At 32.6% G+C, this 22,627-nt stretch overlaps 1 protein-coding gene across 1 annotated transcript in view; it reads right to left on the reverse strand.

Annotated features, from left to right (window-relative positions):
- Positions 1-22,627, reverse strand: part of side-V (sidestep V) — a 494,192-nt gene that overhangs the window by 49,464 nt on the left and 422,101 nt on the right. The window contains exon 11 of the mRNA XM_067777067.1: positions 18,326-19,020. Coding sequence (XP_067633168.1) covers positions 18,326-19,020 — 695 coding nt within the window. The remainder of the gene's footprint in view (positions 1-18,325; positions 19,021-22,627) is intronic.

Here is a 22,627-nt window from a genome sequence, read left to right on the forward strand (position 1 = left end):
CTTAAGTTGTCCAAATTGGTGATGCAATTTGGCAATATGGCATTTGATAAAATCGTCAAAAGAAAAATGTTTGTGATTTTATAAATACCTACTTCGATGCATATTGAGGGCTTTCATTATAACGCGCATAACTACTTCCATAACTAGGCAATTTTCCTATGAAATAATACCAAACTATTTATATGCCCTAATCGAAGTAATAATATGGTAGTAAAAAATGCAAATAAAGATGCGAGTATATTGCCCAATAAATGCCCAGTAATGTATTAGCAATATAATCTAAATATTTTCATGCATTGTTCATATACATTTTTGCAAATAATTTTCCAATATGCCGAATTGCCGAGTTGGCAGAGCTTATGGAAATTTTAATTTGCTATTTGAAAAACCTGATCTTATTCTGTCGAAAAATTGTTCGCGCAGTCGAACAACCAAGTTTTCAGCAGCTGTGTTGCAGTTAATAAATAAAAGTCGAGTTTTACCCGTTTCTGGCCCGAATTCGCACTGTGACGTCATATTGTATATGCTGACTTGTTTATCACATGTCAGTACAAAGTAAGAATTTTACACTATTTTCATAGATAAATATAGTAATAAATGAGAGGGGCGAAATGATTAAAGTAATTTTGCCAAGAAAAATAACATTATGTCGCAAAAGAGCAATAAATTCCTTTATTTTAGTATTAATAATAAATTCCCCTTTTAGCTGTCAGTTGATTAAAGCTGCAAACGGCAACACTTTTAACCACCGACGACACATAATTTGGCTCGTGCTATTGTATTTCGTTGGCTAATTGCTACGAGCATTCATATGTATATATATATATCTGTATACGCGGATTTACATAAAGTCTTTGGTCGCTTTAGAACGTAGCAAGCGGCAAGTTTTTTTTATATCTGCCTTTACTTTGGAGTATTATTGAATATGTATGTATGTACATTTCTAATTTGGTTCATATTTTCATACATATATATTCAATGATACAATGCTCAAAAGCTGATCGACAGGCACAGGCTTCTGTGTACATATGCACATACGTATTTAAGGGTGGAATTGATGCTAGTCAAGTGCTCTTTGACTTGGCTTATCAAACTACAAATGATGAAATTAATTGTAGTGAAATTCATTTTTTTGTAGTTTTTATAGTTACTCCGAAATTATAATACATTCTGCGGAAACCAAGCAATTTAAGTAAATTTGTTTTTTTTCTTTTTGAAATACGTTTTAAATCGTTTGTAGTTTTTCATACGAAAAAAAATTTTTTTTTTTGGTCCACAGGTTTCGGAGATATCGCTAACGCATCTCAAAAAAACCAAGAACGCAGCAATTTGGAAGCACTAAAAGTACTTTTCCTATAACTACAAACGATGGAATTGATTGTAGTGAAATTCATTTTTTTTGTAGTTTTTATAGTTACTCCGAAAATATAATACATTGTGCGGAAACCAAGCAATTTAAGCAAATTTGGGTTTTTTCTTTCTGAAATACGTTTTAAATCGTTTGTAGTTTTTCATACGAAAAATAAATTTTTTTTTGGTCCACAGGTTTCGGAGATATCGCTAACGCATCTCAAAAAAACCAAGAACGCAGCAATTTGGAAGCACTAAAAGTACTTTTCCTATAACTACAAACGATGAAATTGATTGTAGTGAAATTCATTTTTTTGTAGTTCTTATAGTTACTCCGAAAATATAATACAATGTGCGGAAACCAAGCAATTTAAACAAATTTGGGTTTTTTGTTTTTGAAATACGTTTTAAATCGTTTGTAGTTTTTCATACGAAAAAAAATTTTTTTTTTGGTCCACAGGTTTCGGAGATATCGCTAACGCATCTCAAAAAAACCAAGAACGCAGCAATTTGGAAGCACTAAAAGTACTTTTCCTATAACTACAAACGATGGAATTGATTGTAGTGAAATTCATTTTTTTGTAGTTTTTATAGTTACTCCGAAAATATAATACATTGTGCGGAAACCAAGCAATTTAAGTAAATTTGGTTTTTTTCTTTTTGAAATACGTTTTAAATCGTTTGTAGTTTTTCATACGAAAAAAAAATTTTCTTTTGGTCTACAGGTTTCGGAGATATCGCTAACGCATCTCAAAAAAACCAAGAACGCAGCAATTTGGAAGCACTAAAAGTACTTTTCCTATAACTACAAACGATGAAATTGATTGTAGTGAAATTCATTTTTTTGTAGTTTTTATAGTTACTCCGAAAATATAATACATTGTGCGGAAACCAAGCAATTTAAGTAAATTTGGTTTTTTTGTTTTTGAAATACGTTTTAAATCGTTTGTAGTTTTTCATACGAAAAAAAAATTTTTTTTTGGTCCACAGGTTTCGGAGATATCGCTAACGCATCTCAAAAAAACCAAGAACGCAGCAATTTGGAAGCACTAAAAGTACTTTTCCTATAACTACAAACGATGAAATTGATTGTAGTGAAATTCATTTTTTTGTAGTTTTTATAGTTACTCCGAAAATATAATACATTGTGCGGAAACAAAGCAATTTAAGCAAATTTGGGTTTTTTCTTTCTGAAATACGTTTTAAATCGTTTGTAGTTTTTCATACGAAAAATAAATTTTTTTTTGGTCCACAGGTTTCGGAGATATCGCTAACGCATCTCAAAAAAACCAAGAACGCAGCAATTTGGAAGCACTAAAAGTACTTTTCCTATAACTACAAACGATGAAATTGATTGTAGTGAAATTCATTTTTTTGTAGTTTTTATAGTTACTCCGAAAATATAATACATTGTGCGGAAACCAAGCAATTTAAGGAAATTTGGGTTTTTTCTTTTTGAAATACGTTTTAAATCGTTTGTAGTTTTTCATACGAAAAAAAATTTTTTTTTTGGTCGACAGGTTTCGGAGATATCGCTAACGCATCTCAAAAAAACCAAGAACGCAGCAATTTGGAAGCACTAAAAGTACTTTTCCTATAACTACAAACGATGAAATTGATTGTAGTGAAATTCATTTTTTTGTAGTTTTTATAGTTACTCCGAAAATATAATATATTGTGCGGAAACCAAGCACTTTAAGTAAATTTGGTTTTTTTGTTTTTGAAATACGTTTTAAATCGTTTGTAGTTTTTCATACGAAAAAAAATTTTTTTTTGGTCCACAGGTTTCGGAGATATCGCTAACGCATCTCAAAAAAACCAAGAACGCAGCAATTTGGAAGCACTAAAAGTACTTTTTCTATAACTACAAACGACGAAATTGATTGTAGTGAAATTCATTTTTTTGTAGTTCTTATAGTTACTCCGAAAATATAATACATTGTGCGGAAACCAAGCAATTTAAGTAAATTTGGTTTTTTTGTTTTTGAAATACGTTTTAAATCGTTTGTAGTTTTTCATAGGGAAAACAATTTTTTTTTTGGTCCACAGGTTTCGGAGATATCGCTAACGCATCTCAAAAAAACCAAGAACGCAGCAATTTGGAAGCACTAAAAGTACTTTTCCTATAACTACAAACGATGAAATTGATTGTAGTAAAATTAATTTTTTTGTAGTTCTTATAGTTACTCCGAAAATATAATACATTGTGCGGAAACCAAGCAATTTAAGTAAATTTGGGTTTTTTCTTTTTGAAATACGTTTTAAATCGTTTGTAGTTTTTCATACGAAAAAAAATTTTTTTTTTGGTCGACAGGTTTCGGAGATATCGCTAACGCATCTCAAAAAAACCAAGAACGCAGCAATTTGGAAGCACTAAAAGTACTTTTCCTATAACTACAAACGATGAAATTGATTGTAGTGAAATTCATTTTTTTGTAGTTTTTATAGTTACTCCGAAAATATAATACATTGTGCGGAAACCAAGCAATTTAAGGAAATTTGGGTTTTTTCTTTTTGAAATACGTTTTAAATCGTTTGTAGTTTTTCATACGAAAAAAAATTTTTTTTTTTGGTAGACAGGTTTCGGAGATATCGCTAACGCATCTCAAAAAAACCAAGAACGCAGCAATTTGGAAGCACTAAAAGTACTTTTCCTATAACTACAAACGATGAAATTGATTGTAGTGAAATTCATTTTTTTGTAAATCTTATAGTTACTCCGAAAATATAATACATTGTGCGGAAACCAAGCACTTTAAGCAAATTTGGGTTTTTTCTTTCTGAAATACGTTTTAAATCGTTTGTAGTTTTTCATACGAAAAATAAATTTTTTTTTGGTCCACAGGTTTCGGAGATATCGCTAACGCATCTCAAAAAAACCAAGAACGCAGCAATTTGGAAGCACTAAAAGTACTTTTCCTATAACTACAAACGATGAAATTGATTGTAGTGAAATTCATTTTTTTGTAGTTCTTATAGTTACTCCGAAAATATAATACATTTTGCGGAAACCAAGCAATTTAAGTAAATTTGGGTTTTTTGTTTTTGAAATACGTTTTAAATCGTTTGTAGTTTTTCATACGAAAAAAAATTTTTTTTTTGGTCGACAGGTTTCGGAGATATCGCTAACGCATCTCAAAAAAACCAAGAACGCAGCAATTTGGAAGCACTAAAAGTACTTTTCCTATAACTACAAACGATGAAATTGATTGTAGTGAAATTCATTTTTTTGTAGTTCTTATAGTTACTACGAAAATATAATACATTGCAAAATTGGGAAATTCGAATACACCCGGTTGGGTATTCCAAACAATGATTTTTGCACAGCAAATGGGTTCTTTGTATAATTCTCTCGATTTAAATTACAAGCATATTAAAGTTTTTGAATGTGCAAGTAAATATTGTTGCTTACAATTCATATGTTCAAAAATAAAACAAACTTCATTTCAGCATACCCCTTCTAACAAAAATTATTCTTACGCTCAAGCAAATGTACGTACATACATATGTATGTATGCTCATATGTAAGCTAAGAAATGTATGAACATGGTAATGTATCTGCTATGACGATCGTAGCATATAAACAAACTTAGATATATATGCAAACACATACATATGTATATTCTTAAACTAAAGATCAACCAACACCCCACTTCACTCCACTTCACACCCACCTCATTGATACCAATATATCCAAGCATAAGCTAATATATGTATGTTTGTACATTCACATGTTCAAAAAAAAAAAAAAACTTCTATTCAACCAACCACTTCCAACAATAATTATTCTTACGCACAAGCATGTGTACATACATACATATGTATGTTCAAATGTAAATCACAAAATCCTGAAAACTAGCTTCCTCTTTTTCATTCATAATGCTTCTTCTTAAGTTGTCCAAATTGGTGATGCAATTTGGCAATATGGCATTTGATAAAATCGTCAAAAGAAAAATGTTTGTGATTTTATAAATACCTACTTCGATGCATATTGAGGGCTTTCATTATAACGCGCATAACTACTTCCATAACTAGACACTTTTCCTATGAAATAATACCAAACTATTTATATGCCCTAATCGAAGTAATAATATGGTAGTAAAAAATGCAAATAAAGATGCGAGTATATTGCCCAATAAATGCCCAGTAACGTATTAGCAATATAATCTAAATATTTTCATGCATTGTTCATATACATTTTTGCAAATAATTTTCCAATATGCCGAATTGCCGAGTTGGCAGAGCTTATGGAAATTTTAATTTGTTATTTGAAAAACCTGATCTTATTCTGTCGAAAAATTGTTCGCGCAGTCGAACAACCAAGTTTTCAGCAGCTGTGTTGCAGTTAATACATAAAAGTCGAGTTTTACCCGTTTCTGGCCCGAATTCGCACTGTGACGTCATATTGTATATGCTGACTTGTTTATCACATGTCAGTACAAAGTAAGAATTTTACACTATTTTCATAGATAAATATAGTAATAAATGGGAGGGGCGAAATGATTAAAGTAATTTTGCCAAGAAAAATAACATTATGTCGCAAAAGAGCAATAAATTCCTTTATTTTAGTATTAATAATAAATTCCCCTTTTAGCTGTCAGTTGATTAAAGCTGCAAACGGCAACACTTTTAACCACCGACGACACATAATTTGGCTCGTGCCTATTGTATTTCGTTGGCTAATTGCTACGAGCATTCATATGTATATATATATATCTGTATACGCGGATTTACAAAAAGTCTTTGGTCGCTTTAGAACGTAGCAAGCGGCAAGTTTTTTTTATATCTGCCTTTACTTTGGAGTATTATTGAATATGTATGTATGTACATTTCTAATTTGGTTCATATTTTCATACATATATATTCAATGATACAATGCTCAAAAGCTGATCGACAGGCACAGGCTTCTGTGTACATATGCACATACGTATTTAAGGGTGGAATTGATGCTAGTCTGCTCTTTGACTTGGCTTATCAAACTACAAATGATGAAATTAATTGTAGTGAAATTCATTTTTTTGTAGTTTTTATAGTTACTCCGAAAATATAATACATTCTGCGGAAACCAAGCAATTTAAGTAAATTTGTTTTTTTTCTTTTTGAAATACGTTTTAAATCGTTTGTAGTTTTTCATACGAAAAAAAATTTTTTTTTTGGTCCACAGGTTTCGGAGATATCGCTAACGCATCTCAAAAAAACCAAGAACGCAGCAATTTGGAAGCACTAAAAGTACTTTTCCTATAACTACAAACGATGAAATTGATTGTAGTGAAATTCATTTTTTTGTAGTTTTTATAGTTACTCCGAAAATATAATACATTGTGCGGAAACCAAGCAATTTAAGTAAATTTGGTTTTTTTCTTTTTGAAATACGTTTTAAATCGTTTGTAGTTTTTCATACGAAAAAAAATTTTTCTTTTGGTCCACAGGTTTCGGAGATATCGCTAACGCATCTCAAAAAAACCAAGAACGCAGCAATTTGGAAGCACTAAAAGTACTTTTCCTATAACTACAAACGATGAAATTGATTGTAGTGAAATTCATTTTTTTGTAGTTTTTATAGTTACTCCGAAAATATAATACATTGTGCGGAAACCAAGCAATTTAAGCAAATTTGGGTTTTTTCTTTCTGAAATACGTTTTAAATCGTTTGTAGTTTTCATACGAAAAAAAGTTTTTTTTTGGTCCACAGGTTTCGGAGATATCGCTAACGCATCTCAAAAAAACCAAGAACGCAGCAATTTGGAAGCACTAAAAGTACTTTTCCTATAACTACAAACGATGAAATTGATTGTAGTGAAATTCATTTTTTTTGTAGTTCTTATAGTTACTCCGAAAATATAATACATTGTGCGGAAACCAAGCAATTTAAGGAAATTTGGGTTTTTTCTTTTTGAAATACGTTCTAAATCGTTTGTAGTTTTTCATACGAAAAAAAATTTTTTTTTTTGGTCGACAGGTTTCGGAGATATCGCTAACGCATCTCAAAAAAACCAAGAACGCAGCAATTTGGAAGCACTAAAATTACTTTTCCTATAACTACAAACGATGAAATTGATTGTAGTGAAATTCATTTTTTTGTAGTTCTTATAGTTACTCCGAAAATATAATACATTGTGCGGAAACCAAGCAATTTAAGTAAATTTGGGTTTTTTCTTTTTGAAATACGTTTTAAATCGTTTGTAGTTTTTCATACGAAAAAAAATTTTTTTTTGGTCCACAGGTTTCGGAGATATCGCTAACGCATCTCAAAAAAACCAAGAACGCAGCAATTTGGAAGCACTAAAAGTACATTTCCTATAACTACAAACGATGAAATTGATTGTAGTAAAATTCATTTTTTTGTAGTTCTTATAGTTACTCCGAAAATATAACACATTGTGCGGAAACCAAGCAATTTAAGTAAATTTGGGTTTTTTCTTTTTGAAATACGTTTTAAATCGTTTGTAGTTTTTCATACGAAAAAAACTTTTTTTTTTGGTCGACAGGTTTCGGAGATATCGATAACGCATCTCAAAAAAAACCAAGAACGCAGCAATTTGGAAGCACTAAAAGTACTTTTCCTATAACTACAAACGATGAAATTGATTGTAGTGAAATTCATTTTTTTGTAAATCTTATAGTTACTACGAAAATATAATACTTTGTGCGGAAACCAAGCAATTTAAGTAAATTTGGTTTTTTTGTTTTTGAAATACGTTTTAAATCATTTGTAGTTTTTCATACGAAAAAAAATTTTTTTTTTGGTCCACAGGTTTCCGCACAATGTATTATATTTTCGGAATAACTATAAAAACTACAAAAAAATGAATTTCACTACAATCAATTTCATCGTTTGTAGTTATAGGAAAAGTACTTTTAGTGCTTCCAAATTGCTGCGTTCTTGGTTTTTTTGAGATGCGTTAGCGATATCTCCGAAACCTGTGGACCAAAAAAAAATTTATTTTTCGTATGAAAAGCTACAAACGATTTAAAACGTATTTCAAAAAGAAAAACCCAAATTTCCTTAAATGGCTTGGTTTCCGCACAATGTATTATATTTTCGGAGTAACTATAAAAACTACAAAAAAATGAATTTCACTACAATCAATTTCATCGTTTGTAGTTATAGGAAAAGTACTTTTAGTGCTTCCAAATTGCTGCGTTCTTGGTTTTTTTGAGATGCGTTAGCGATATCTCCGAAACCTGTGGACCAAAAAAAAATTTATTTTTCGTATGAAAAACTACAAACGATTTAAAACGTATTTCAGAAAGAAAAAACCCAAATTTGCTTAAATTGCTTGGTTTCCGCACAATGTATTATATTTTCGGAGTAACTATAAGAACTACAAAAAAATGAATTCCACTACAATCAATTTCATCGTTTGTAGTTATAGGAAAAGTACTTTTAGTGCTTCCAAATTGCTGCGTTCTTGGGTTTTTTGAGATGCGTTAGCGATATCTCCGAAACCTGTGGACCAAAAAAAAATTTATTTTTCGTATGAAAAACTACAAACGATTTAAAACGTATTTCAAAAAGAAAAAAAACAAATTTACTTAAATTGCTTGGTTTCCGCAGAATGTATTATATTTTCGGAGTAACTATAAAAACTACAAAAAAATGAATTTCACTACAATTAATTTCATCATTTGTAGTTTGATAAGCCAAGTCAAAGAGCACTTGACTAGCATCAATTCCACCCTTAAATACGTATGTGCAAATGTACACAGAATCCTGTGCCTGTCGATCAGCTTTTGAGCATTGTATCATTGAATATATATGTATGAAAATATGAACCAAATTAGAAATGTACATACATACATATTCAATAATACTCCTGCAGTAAAGGCAGATATAAAAAAAACTTGCCGCTTGCTACGTTCTAAAGCGACCAAAGACTTTATGTAAATCCGCGTATACAGATATATATATATACATATGAATGCTCGTAGCAATTAGCCAACGAAATACAATAGCACGAGCCAAATTATGTGTCGTCGGTGGTTAAAAGTGTTGCCGTTTGCAGCTTTAATCAACTGACAGCTAAAAGGGGAATTTATTATTAATACTAAAATAAAGGAATTTATTGCTCTTTTGCGACATAATGTTATTTTTCTTGGCAAAATTACTTTAATTCATTTCGCCCCTCCCATTTATTACTATATTTATCTATGAAAATAGTGTAAAATTCTTACTTTGTACTGACATGTGATAAACAAGTCAGCATATACAATATGACGTCACAGTGCGAATTCGGGCCAGAAACGGGTAAAACTCGACTTTTATGTATTAACTGCAACACAGCTGCTGAAAACTTGGTTGTTCGACTGCGCGAACAATTTTTCGACAGAATAAGATCAGGTTTTTCAAATAACAAATTAAAATTTCCATAAGCTCTGCCAACTCGGCAATTCGGCATATTGGAAAATTATTTGCAAAAATGTATATGAACAATGCATGAAAATATTTAGATTATATTGCTAATACGTTACTGGGCATTTATTGGGCAATATACTCGCATCTTTATTTGCATTTTTTACTACCATATTATTACTTCGATTAGGGCATATAAATAGTTTGGTATTATTTCATAGGAAAAGTGCCTAGTTATGGAAGTAGTTATGCGCGTTATAATGAAAGCCCTCAATATGCATCGAAGTAGGTATTTATAAAATCACAAACATTTTTCTTTTGACGATTTTATCAAATGCCATATTGCCAAATTGCATCACCAATTTGGACAACTTAAGAAGAAGCATTATGAATGAAAAAGAGGAAGCTAGTTTTCAGGATTTTGTGATTTACATTTGAACATACATATGTATGTATGTACACATGCTTGTGCGTAAGAATAATTATTGTTGGAAGTGGTTGGTTGAATAGAAGTTTTTTTTTTTTTTGAACATGTGAATGTACAAACATACATATGTTAGCTTATGCTTGGAATATATTGGTATCAATGAGGTGGGTGTGAAGTGGAGTGAAGTGGGGTGTTGGTTGATCTTTAGTTTAAGAATATACATATGTATGTGTTTGCATATATATCTAAGTTTGTTTATATGCTACGATCGTCATAGCAGATACATTACCATGTTCATACATTTCTTAGCTTACATATGAGCATACATACATATGTATGTACGTACATTTGCTTGAGCGTAAGAATAATTTTTGTTAGAAGGGGTATGCTGAAATGAAGTTTGTTTTATTTTTGAACATATGAATTGTAAGCAACAATATTTACTTGCACATTCAAAAACTTTAATATGCTTGTAATTTAAATCGAGAGAATTATACAAAGAACCCATTTGCTGTGCAAAAATCATTGTTTGGAATACCCAACCGGGTGTATTCGAATTTCCCAATTTTGCAATGTATTATATTTTCGTAGTAACTATAAGAACTACAAAAAAATGAATTTCACTACAATCAATTTCATCGTTTGTAGTTATAGGAAAAGTACTTTTAGTGCTTCCAAATTGCTGCGTTCTTGGTTTTTTTGAGATGCGTTAGCGATATCTCCGAAATCTGTGGACCAAAAAAAATTTTTTTTTCGTATGAAAAACTACAAACGATTTAAAACGTATTTCAAAAACAAAAAACCCAAATTTACTTAAATTGCTTGGTTTCCGCACAATGTATTATATTTTCGGAGTAACTATAAGAACTACAAAAAAATGAATTTCACTACAATCAATTTCATCGTTTGTAGTTATAGGAAAAGTACTTTTAGTGCTTCCAAATTGCTGTGTTCTTGGTTTTTTTGAGATGCGTTAGCGATATCTCCGAAACCTGTGGACCAAAAAAAAATTTATTTTTCGTATGAAAAACTACAAACGATTTAAAACGTATTTCAGAAAGAAAAAACCCAAATTTGCTTAAATTGCTTGGTTTCCGCACAATGTATTATATTTTCGGAGTAACTATAAGATTTACAAAAAATGAATTTCACTACAATCAATTTCATCGTTTGTAGTTATAGGAAAAGTACTTTTAGTGCTTCCAAATTGCTGCGTTCTTGATTTTTTTGAGATGCGTTAGCGATATCTCCGAAACCTGTCTACCAAAAAAAAAAATTTTTTCTCGTATGAAAAACTACAAACGATTTAAAACGTATTTCAAAAAGAAAAAACCCAAATTTCCTTAAATTGCTTGGTTTCCGCACAATGTATTATATTTTCGGAGTAACTATAAAAACTATAAAAAAATGAATTTCACTACAATCAATTTCATCGTTTGTAGTTATAGGAAAAGTACTTTTAGTGCTTCCAAATTGCTGCGTTCTTGGTTTTTTTGAGATGCGTTAGCGATATCTCCGAAACCTGTCGACCAAAAAAAAAATTTTTTTTCGTATGAAAAACTACAAACGATTTAAAACTTATTTCAAAAAGAAAAAACCCAAATTTACTTAAATTGCTTGGTTTCCGCACAATGTATTATATTTTCGGAGTAACTATAAGAACTACAAAAAAATGAATTTTACTACAATCAATTTCATCGTTTGTAGTTATAGGAAAAGTACTTTTAGTGCTTCCAAATTGCTGCGTTCTTGGTTTTTTTGAGATGCGTTAGCGATATCTCCGAAACCTGTGGACCAAAAAAAAAATTTTTTTCCCTATGAAAAACTACAAACGATTTAAAACGTATTTCAAAAACAAAAAAACCAAATTTACTTAAATTGATTGGTTTCCGCACAATGTATTATATTTTCGGAGTAACTATAAGAACTACAAAAAAATGAATTTCACTACAATCAATTTCGTCGTTTGTAGTTATAGAAAAAGTACTTTTAGTGCTTCCAAATTGCTGCGTTCTTGGTTTTTTTGAGATGCGTTAGCGATATCTCCGAAACCTGTGGACCAAAAAAAAATTTTTTTTCGTATGAAAAACTACAAACGATTTAAAACGTATTTCAAAAACAAAAAAACCAAATTTACTTAAAGTGCTTGGTTTCCGCACAATATATTATATTTTCGGAGTAACTATAAAAACTACAAAAAAATGAATTACACTACAATCAATTTCATCGTTTGTAGTTATAGGAAAAGTACTTTTAGTGCTTCCAAATTGCTGCGTTCTTGGTTTTTTTGAGATGCGTTAGCGATATCTCCGAAACCTGTCGACCAAAAAAAAAATTTTTTTTTCGTATGAAAAACTACAAACGATTTAAAACGTATTTCAAAAAGAAAAAACCCAAATTTCCTTAAATTGCTTGGTTTCCGCACAATGTATTATATTTTCGGAGTAACTATAAAAACTACAAAAAAATGAATTTCACTACAATCAATTTCATCGTTTGTAGTTATAGGAAAAGTACTTTTAGTGCTTCCAAATTGCTGCGTTCTTGGTTTTTTTGAGATGCGTTAGCGATATCTCCGAAACCTGTGGACCAAAAAAAAATTTATTTTTCGTATGAAAAACTACAAACGATTTAAAACGTATTTCAGAAAGAAAAAACCCAAATTTGCTTAAATTGCTTGGTTTCCGCACAATGTATTATATTTTCGGAGTAACTATAAAAACTACAAAAAAATGAATTTCACTACAATCAATTTCATCGTTTGTAGTTATAGGAAAAGTACTTTTAGTGCTTCCAAATTGCTGCGTTCTTGGTTTTTTTGAGATGCGTTAGCGATATCTCCGAAACCTGTGGACCAAAAAAAAATTTTTTTTTCGTATGAAAAACTACAAACGATTTAAAACGTATTTCAAAAACAAAAAAACCAAATTTACTTAAATTGCTTGGTTTCCGCACAATGTATTATATTTTCGGAGTAACTATAAAAACTACAAAAAAATGAATTTCACTACAATCAATTTCATCGTTTGTAGTTATAGGAAAAGTACTTTTAGTGCTTCCAAATTGCTGCGTTCTTGGTTTTTTTGAGATGCGTTAGCGATATCTCCGAAACCTGTAGACCAAAAGAAAAATTTTTTTTCGTATGAAAAACTACAAACGATTTAAAACGTATTTCAAAAAGAAAAAAACCAAATTTACTTAAATTGCTTGGTTTCCGCACAATGTATTATATTTTCGGAGTAACTATAAAAACTACAAAAAAATGAATTTCACTACAATCAATTTCATCGTTTGTAGTTATAGGAAAAGTACTTTTAGTGCTTCCAAATTGCTGCGTTATTGGTTTTTTTGAGATGCGTTAGCGATATCTCCGAAACCTGTGGACCAAAAAAAAAATTTTTTTTCGTATGAAAAACTACAAACGATTTAAAACGTATTTCAAAAACAAAAAACCCAAATTTACTTAAATTGCTTGGTTTCCGCACAATGTATTATATTTTCGGAGTAACTATAAGAACTACAAAAAAATGAATTTCACTACAATCAATTTCATCGTTTGTAGTTATAGGAAAAGTACTTTTAGTGCTTCCAAATTGTTGCGTTCTTGTTTTTTTTGAGATGCGTTAGCGATATCTCCGAAACCTGTAGACCAAAAAAAAATTTATTTTTCGTATGAAAAACTACAAACGATTTAAAACGTATTTCAGAAAGAAAAAACCCAAATTTGCTTAAATTGCTTGGTTTCCGCACAATGTATTATATTTTCGGAGTAACTATAAGAACTACAAAAAAATGAATTTCACTACAATCAATTTCATCGTTTGTAGTTATAGGAAAAGTACTTTTAGTGCTTCCAAATTGCTGCGTTCTTGGTTTTTTTGAGATGCGTTAGCGATATCTCCGAAACCTGTCGACCAAAAAAAAAATTTGTTTTCGTATGAAAAACTACAAACGATTTAAAACGTATTTCAAAAAGAAAAAACCCAAATTTCCTTAAATTGCTTGGTTTCCGCACAATGTATTATATTTTCGGAGTAACTATAAAAACTACAAAAAAATGAATTTCACTACAATCAATTCCATCGTTTGTAGTTATAGGAAAAGTACTTTTAGTGCTTCCAAATTGCTGCGTTCTTGGTTTTTTTGAGATGCGTTAGCGATATCTCCGAAACCTGTGGACCAAAAAAAAAATTTTTTTTCGTATGAAAAACTACAAACGATTTAAAACGTATTTCAAAAAGAAAAAACCCAAATTTACTTAAATTGCTTGGTTTCCGCACAATGTATTATATTTTCGGAGTAACTATAAGAACTACAAAAAAATAAATTTTACTACAATCAATTTCATCGTTTGTAGTTATAGGAAAAGTACTTTTAGTGCTTCCAAATTGCTGCGTTCTTGGTTTTTTTGAGATGCGTTAGCGATATCTCCGAAACCTGTGGACCAAAAAAAAAATTTTTTTTCGTATGAAAAACTACAAACGATTTAAAACGTATTTCAAAAACAAAAAAACCAAATTTACTTAAATTGCTTGGTTTCCGCACAATGTATTATATTTTCGGAGTAACTATAAGAACTACAAAAAAATGAATTTCACTACAATCAATTTCATCGTTTGTAGTTATAGGAAAAGTACTTTTAGTGCTTCCAAATTGCTAAGTTCTTGGTTTTTTTGAGATGCGTTAGCGATATCTCCGAAACCTGTGGACCAAAAAAAAAATTTTTTTTCGTATGAAAAACTACAAATGATTTAAAACGTATTTCAAAAACAAAAAAACCAAATTTACTTAAATTGCTTGGTTTCCGCACAAAGTATTATATTTTCGGAGTAACTATAAAAACTACAAAAAAATGAATTTCACTACAATCAATTTCATCGTTTGTAGTTATAGGAAAAGTACTCTTAGTGCTTCCAAATTGCTGCGTTCTTGGTTTTTTTGAGATGCGTTAGCGATATCTCCGAAACCTGTCGACCAAAAAAAAATTTTTTTTCGTATGAAAAACTACAAACGATTTAAAACGTATTTCAAAAAGAAAAAACCCAAATTTCCTTAAATTGCTTGGTTTCCGCACAATGTATTATATTTTCGGAGTAACTATAAAAACTACAAAAAAATGAATTTCACTACAATCAATTTCATCGTTTGTAGTTATAGGAAAAGTACTTTTAGTGCTTCCAAATTGCTGCGTTCTTGGTTTTTTTGAGATGCGTTAGCGATATCTCCGAAACCTGTGGACCAAAAAAAAATTTATTTTTCGTATGAAAAACTACAAACGATTTAAAACGTATTTCAAAAAGAAAAAAACCAAATCTGCTTAAATTGCTTGGTTTCCGCACAATGTATTATATTTTCGGAGTAACTATAAGAACTACAAAAAAATGAACTTCACTACAATCAATTACATCGTTTGTAGTTATAGAAATCACAAAAAAAATTTGGATTTTTTCAAAGCGGGTTCCAGCGTGATGCAGCTGAATATGTGCTGTTCTTATTTTTTTCAAAAATTGTAAAAATTGTTTAGCCATATCAACGAATGTGTCATACAATATGCCACGTTCATTTTTCTGGCTCACCTTTTTGTGATTGGATTGTACATTCGTGAAAATGGCATTGCAAATTATTGGGGTTTCCATGTACGTAGGAAGCTCTAGATTTAAGTAGAACCTAGAGAATCTAAAGGGTAATCTAAAAGGGCCTCTAACACAAAGTCGGAAAAATTTCATATTCATGCTTCTGGGTAGCGAGCGACGATATGTGTTCTAAATAAAAATTAGCAAAAGCGGAAAACGAAAACGCCCACTTTTTAAAAAAGTCAAATTTTAATAAAAAATTTAATATTTTTACAGCATATAAGCAAACTATCTCAACATTCAACTCCAGTAATGATATGGTGCAACAAAATACAAAAATAAAAGAAAATTTCAAAGTGGGCGTGGCTCCGCCCTTTTTCGTTTAATTTGTCTAGAATACTTTTAATGCCATAACTCGTACAAAAATTTACCAATCCTTGTGAGGTAAGGGCATAGCCCCTATACCGATAACTGTTTTCTGTGAAAATGGGCGAAATCGGTTGAAGCCGCGCCCAGTTTTTATACACAATCGACCGTCTGTTCTTCCGCTCAGCCGTTAACACGATAACTTGAGCAAAATTCGATATATCTTTACTAAACTTAGTCCACGTGCTTACCTGAACGCACTTTATCTTGGTATTGAAAATGGACGAAATCCGACTATGGCCACGCCCACTTTTGTGATATCGATAATTGCGAAAAATGAAAAATGCCATAATTCTATACCAAATATGAAAAATGGGATGAAACATGGTGATTGGATTGGTTTTTTTACGCAAGATATAACTTTAGAAAAAACTTTGTAAAATGGGTGTGGCACCTACCATATTAAGCAGAAGAAAATGTAAAAGTTCTGCAGGGCGAAATCAAAAGCCCTTGGAATCATGGCGGGAATACTGTTCGTGTTATTACATATATAAATAAATTAGCGGTACCCGACAGATGATGTTCAAGGCCACCCTGGTCCACATTTTGGTCAATATCTCGAAAACGCCTTCACATATACAACTAAGAGCCAATCCCTTTTAAACCCCTCATTAATACCTTTAATTTGATACCCATATCGTACAAACACATTTTAGAGTCACCCCTGGTCCACCTTTATGGCAGTAACTCGAAAAGGCGTCAACCTATAGAACTAAGGCCCACTCCATTTTAAAATACTTTGAATACCTTTCATTTGATACACATGTCATTCAAACTTATTCCAGGGCTATCCTAGCTTCATTTTCCTACATGGTGATTTTCCCTTATTTGAAAAAGGATGAAGGAAAATCGTTCCAAAAAACTTCACCCTTGGTCTACAATTTCTGACTTTTATCGGACTCATATTTAAGAGCGTTTCGAAGATATTTCAGGAGTGTTTAAAAAAAAAAAATGATAAAGAAATGCGTTAAAATTTAACCAAATTTTCATACTAAAAAAAAACTATTCAAATAAAACGAATTGATAGCTGAAAGAAGATAGCAAAGGCAGGTTGCTCCAATTTTTAGTTCATATTACCATTTGTATATATCCATGAAAAGGACAATTTTGTCTCCAAAACTCTCAGCTGAGTATGTAATGTTCGGTTACACCCGAACTTAGACTTCCTTAGTTGTTTACTACTTAATATATAAAAAACACGTGTCACAACATTTTTGACCGCGATGGACTCCTAAACTACTGAACCGGTTTTGAATTTGTATTGCAGCCCGTGTCTAGTTTGATCTAACTTGAGCGATAGGATAGGTCGTATCTCAGTTTATAGTCGCAATATTATTTTATTGCAAATTTTTTTATTTGTTTATACGTAATAATAAAATGTTGCGTATACGCAGTGGTACTCATATTTTCAGGTGGTGCGGATATACTTTCTTGTAATTGCTTGGTGTTTAATTAAACAACCTGCTTATCAATAAAAAATATTATAGCGAATGATATCAAGTATGGCACATCACCAGGCCCGCCGAGAAGATGGGGGAGGTGGGGTTTCTGAGGGGGCCCGCGACTTAGAGGTACAATGACATTTTTTTTAATTCAGGAAAGTCTTTAGTTGTGTAGAGTGTAATTTTCATACCCCTGGGTGAATAGGGTCTCGTGATATAGGCCATAGGTCTCGTGATGAATGCCTAGACAGTGTTTACACAATATGGATATCAAATGAAAGCTGTTGATGAGTGCTTTAGTACATAGTAATATATTATCCAGAGACGGACTGGGACTGGGATAAGGACTAGGACTGGGACTGAGACTCGGAGTGGGACTGGGACTGGGACTGGGACTGGAATAAAATACATACCACCCTCTGGGACAGGCAATAGGGGATGCAGGAGAATGAGAAGAAATTGAGAGAAGAGAAAATAGAGAATGAGAAGGAGATTGAGAAAGAGATAGAATGAGACGAAGATGGAGATAGATGAATCGAAACAGACGGAGGGAGGAGTGAACAAAAGTATTAGGAAAAAGTGAGGAGGGGGAGGCCAGAGTCAGACGGAAAAAGCTTATTAAAATGTATGCAGATAGGCCAAATTTAGGCAGGACAACGTCTACCGTGTCTTCTAGTTTCTATATAGAAACATATGCAAGCACATATCCTTAAGTCATTAAACATTTCTTTGTACAAATTCTCAATACACTCACCTGCTTGCCAAATGTAGGCGACAGTGATTGTGGTGGCGGTGTCGCTGTATTAATGCGCGATGGTGGCGTATAAAGTATTCGCTGTGATTCAATATTCAAACGATCGAATGCTTTCTCCTCCAAATGGAATTCATCTTCACTATTTGTTTCTTGTGGCACTACATCGGGATTTTTGTCTTCCAAACTTGAATGGCTACCCATGTTGCGTGATAACGGTTCAGCGCTACCCTTATCCGCTTCTGTTGTAGTTGTGTCAGCTGTTGGGCGTCTCGTTGTTTTTGGACGTACACGCAAGAAGATTACAATACAAATTGCGATTAAAATAATGGTGGCAAAAATGCCGAGTAGCGCACCTAGCAGTGGTGTCAGTTGCACAAGCACAGCAGTTGATGAAGCTGTGCGTAAAAGTGGCGCTGATAATGTACGTCCACGTACACGTAATGATGATTTGCTTGGACCTTGTGCATTCACCGCTGTTATGCGTATCACAAAGACGGAGTCACTAGGTAAACGCTTAACCGTGAATTCGGCATATTTATAGGAGGTATTGTAGAGTATTTGATTGGTGAGCTCATCTTTGACTTGTACATGAAAATGTTGTGTTATGCCACCATCATAGCCGGCTAGGCATTGAACTTGTATTGAGTTGGCGGTGGCATTGTAGGCTGTGCAATTCTTTACTGGTTCGGGGAAATCTGTGAATGAATATGAAAAGAACATTTTTTGTAAGCTTATGAAGTTTTTTTAAGTCAGCACAAAAAAAACATAAAAATTTCGATAAGTGTGCGTGCATGTGCGTATTTTATTGGCATCCAAAGTTCGCCGCCTAAATTTATAAACCGTTCACACTAGGTTGTACGCTCAGCGTAAACAAAATACATTTTTAGCTAAGATAAGATGCTTATGAAAAAAATTCTGAGACAGGAGGTTCTCTAATTGAATTCGGAAAGAGGCGCTTTCTGTGCCAATTCTGAGGAAAGGCATGCATTTTTTTTGGACTAAGAAGCCAAGTTGGGATAAGGTAGGGAAAGTAAGCTGAAAACAAAATGGAAATGGAATGGGATTACGAGTGAGTAATAGACAAAATGGTGTATCGTATAGAAAGTTTAAAAAGGCAATGTGTCATATGAGTTTCCCGAAAGGGTTATGATTAGAAGAAGTTAGCAGAAGCATATTTCCCTAGAGTGTTATCGTGTAGCGGTTTTTTAAATTCCATCGACATTTGCCTCCATGGTACGATTGTGGCTGGTAGTTTCTAATTAGACTGATTCATTCTATGAGTTGCATCTTTGCTTTGTGATAAGTTAGCGGATTCTCCCTAGGAGATATTGTCAGTTGATGAAAAGCGCATCTCTGCTTTTTTATTGTAGCGATAAAGACACTCATTTGCAGATATTGAACTTGCACCTTCCAAAAACAAGCATCTAAGGATACTAGGCCTACCATCTTTGGAACGATTTGTTTAGACTACAAAGAACCATTTAACATATCTCACCCCCGCATACATTCATATTTGTAACCGGGTTCGCTTCGCTTAGGCGAACTTGAACCCTAAATATATATATGCTGGGCTTGTAAAATATTGAATAAGATTCAGAACATAAATATGACGAATATTGTCTGAAAAAAGTCTGCTAAACTTCAGCATTGTTACCATCACCGACTTTATCCCTTTGGAAGTCTGTATGCAGTTATTCCATAGAAAGAGGCCGAGGTAGAGAGACTCATCACAGGTAATGAATCACGAAACAGTCTCATGTCAGAAGCTAGATGTAAGATGCTTTTTAACCCAGATAACCCTGATGTACTATATGTAGTACACCAATTTCATATCGATTTACGCACGCGCCCCACGGCCAGGAAATAACGGGGATGTATTTTTGCATGCAGTAGAAAATACCGTTAGTAAGTGTTTACAGTCCCTCAGTGAGAGAAGTGCTCGTTGTCTTATTCAGAAAATTACTAAATTTAGAAAAATGCAAAAGTATAACATACGATTTCAAAAGTGAGTTAAAATTTATATGATAAAATTTACCAAATATATTTTTTTATTAAAAAATTATAGAGAAATAAACGAGTTTTTAAATGTGTAAAATTATAGTTAAATACATTGAAAATTAATTAGTAGTAAAAATGAGCAAATATTAGTGTACTGTATATAGTACATTAGGAAGATAGGTGTCTACAGGATCTATTTTTTTGCAGGGGTCTCTGGCTTCATGAGGTTGTTGTTTTGTTGGAAGATGGTGAATAAAACATTGGCGACATCCATGAAGTGGTGTTGTTTCCTCCAGTTAATGCAAACGACGAAGATTCTGGTCCTGAGGGAGCTTTTGGCGTAAATAATTTTCCATCTGCCCAACTGCAGGCGCCAGCAGAAATAAAATTTTTGTGCAGCCGGGCCTGAAAGTTCATCGGATATGTTGGACCATAATATACTGTTATATATGTAGCAAAACCACATTTGATTTACATGTATAACTCTAACATGGGAGGAGTGGAACGTTCTGACCAAAATATAAGCTGGTATGGAATTTCAATGAGGGGCAAATGGTACCTGCCTTTGCTAGCCCACTGCATTGATATGGCGCTCCAAAACGCTTGGATCATACATCGAGAACGGGGCGAAAGTTTAGACCAACTGAGCTTTAGGCGTGCAGTGGCTACCATGCTGCTGACTGCCCATCGAAAGCAATCAACCTACCAAAAGACCATCCAAGTTGCCCTAAATAAGCCGAGATTCGCTACGACCGTATGGATCATCTTGTAGAGCCACAGGAAAAACAAACCCGATGTGGATATTGCCATCAAAAAACCACTACAAGATGTGTAAAATGCAATATTGGAGTACATAGAAAGTTTTTTGTAAACTTCCATTCCAATAAATAAAAATATGTTTTTATCCCTTATATTCCTAATGTACTATATATAGTACACCTCTAAAACAATAAAAAAAAAATTAAAAAAAAAAAAGTATCAGAGTCTCTTTCTATAGCGGTTTTAAACAGACATTTCCAAAAAAAAATCAAAAGTTCTCGCCTGAGTAACTTTTAGGGTTATCTGGGTTAGGGGCATCAAGCGGATGTTGCTTCTTTAAGACTACCTTACCTTGCTAGCGTTTGCATCGAACTAATTAAAAAGTAGGGTCATCTGGGTCCCAATCCATTGCTCTATCGCGGGTACGCATTGCTACGCTTTCCACGTAGGATCTGCTCCTGGACAGCGAGGCCTCAGTTAAGGTAAACGGTGGGAAGACGCAAACACATGTAAAATAGCGAAATATTTCTGACAAGAAGTGGCAAGCAGTTTTCCAACGTAATACGGTTTATTATGGCTGATATTTAAATGGTGTTTGGGGGATTTTTAACTTACTTTCATGAAAAATTCTTTCGGCTGCAGTTTCATGGAGGATAATGTGGTAAAATTGTCGATTCACTTTCTGTTTGTCTATCCTGCTTTTACAAAATGTAGGCAAGGGCATTATGGTGTATCTTCAGAGGATTTTTTCTGAGTCAAAATGGTTATAGTTTACGCCATGTGTCCAAACGCGCTTCTCCGACTGTGCTAGCTAACCTAAATTAACCTCAATACCTCGATTTCACAATCTAACCTGTCGTATTTTTCTTTATTCATTCTCATCGTGTATTGGACTGCTTCATATTTCGAGTATATAGTCCACAGTTAGTTTTCGGAGCAAAAGTGTGCCTATGATCAATTTAATAGTGGCATTGAATATATAAACATCCTCCCACTGCCTATTCCTTATTATCGTAGTTTAGCTCCAACTAAATTTAACTATAAAATGTCATGCAGATATTTACTAGCTGCTCTCAAAGTTTTACCACCACTGCCATTAAAAACGCCATCATCATTTATGTTAAGGTTGTAGTTAAGTAATACTTTCTTGGCTCTTCACATAGTCGCACAACCTTTTAGGGTCAATAGTGCACTTGAGCGTGGCACACAAAAAGCACGTCAAGTGGTGGTTAAAACTTAAGAAACAACAACGAAAAACCCGTTCGTTGCATCCGTATATTTCATCTTAGTAGATGCATAACATCGACTAGTTTTATGTATATAACAGGGGAAAGCAGAGAGGGGTAAATGAAATCACCCCCTCTTCAAAGTAAGCAATTGCGGTTCTTTTTGTTGTTTATTATATTTCTTTTTGTAATTTTTTACAAGCACACTTTGCAACGAATATGCTTCAAGAGCATAAGCAAACGAAACCACTACAAAACAATGTGCAATATGTACAGCAGCAAACAGAAAAATTGCAGTTTAAATTTCATTGAAAATTCG

Source organism: Eurosta solidaginis, chromosome 3 (assembly GCF_040869045.1).
Source record: "Eurosta solidaginis isolate ZX-2024a chromosome 3, ASM4086904v1, whole genome shotgun sequence".
In the NCBI taxonomy this organism is placed as follows: domain Eukaryota; kingdom Metazoa; phylum Arthropoda; class Insecta; order Diptera; family Tephritidae; genus Eurosta; species Eurosta solidaginis.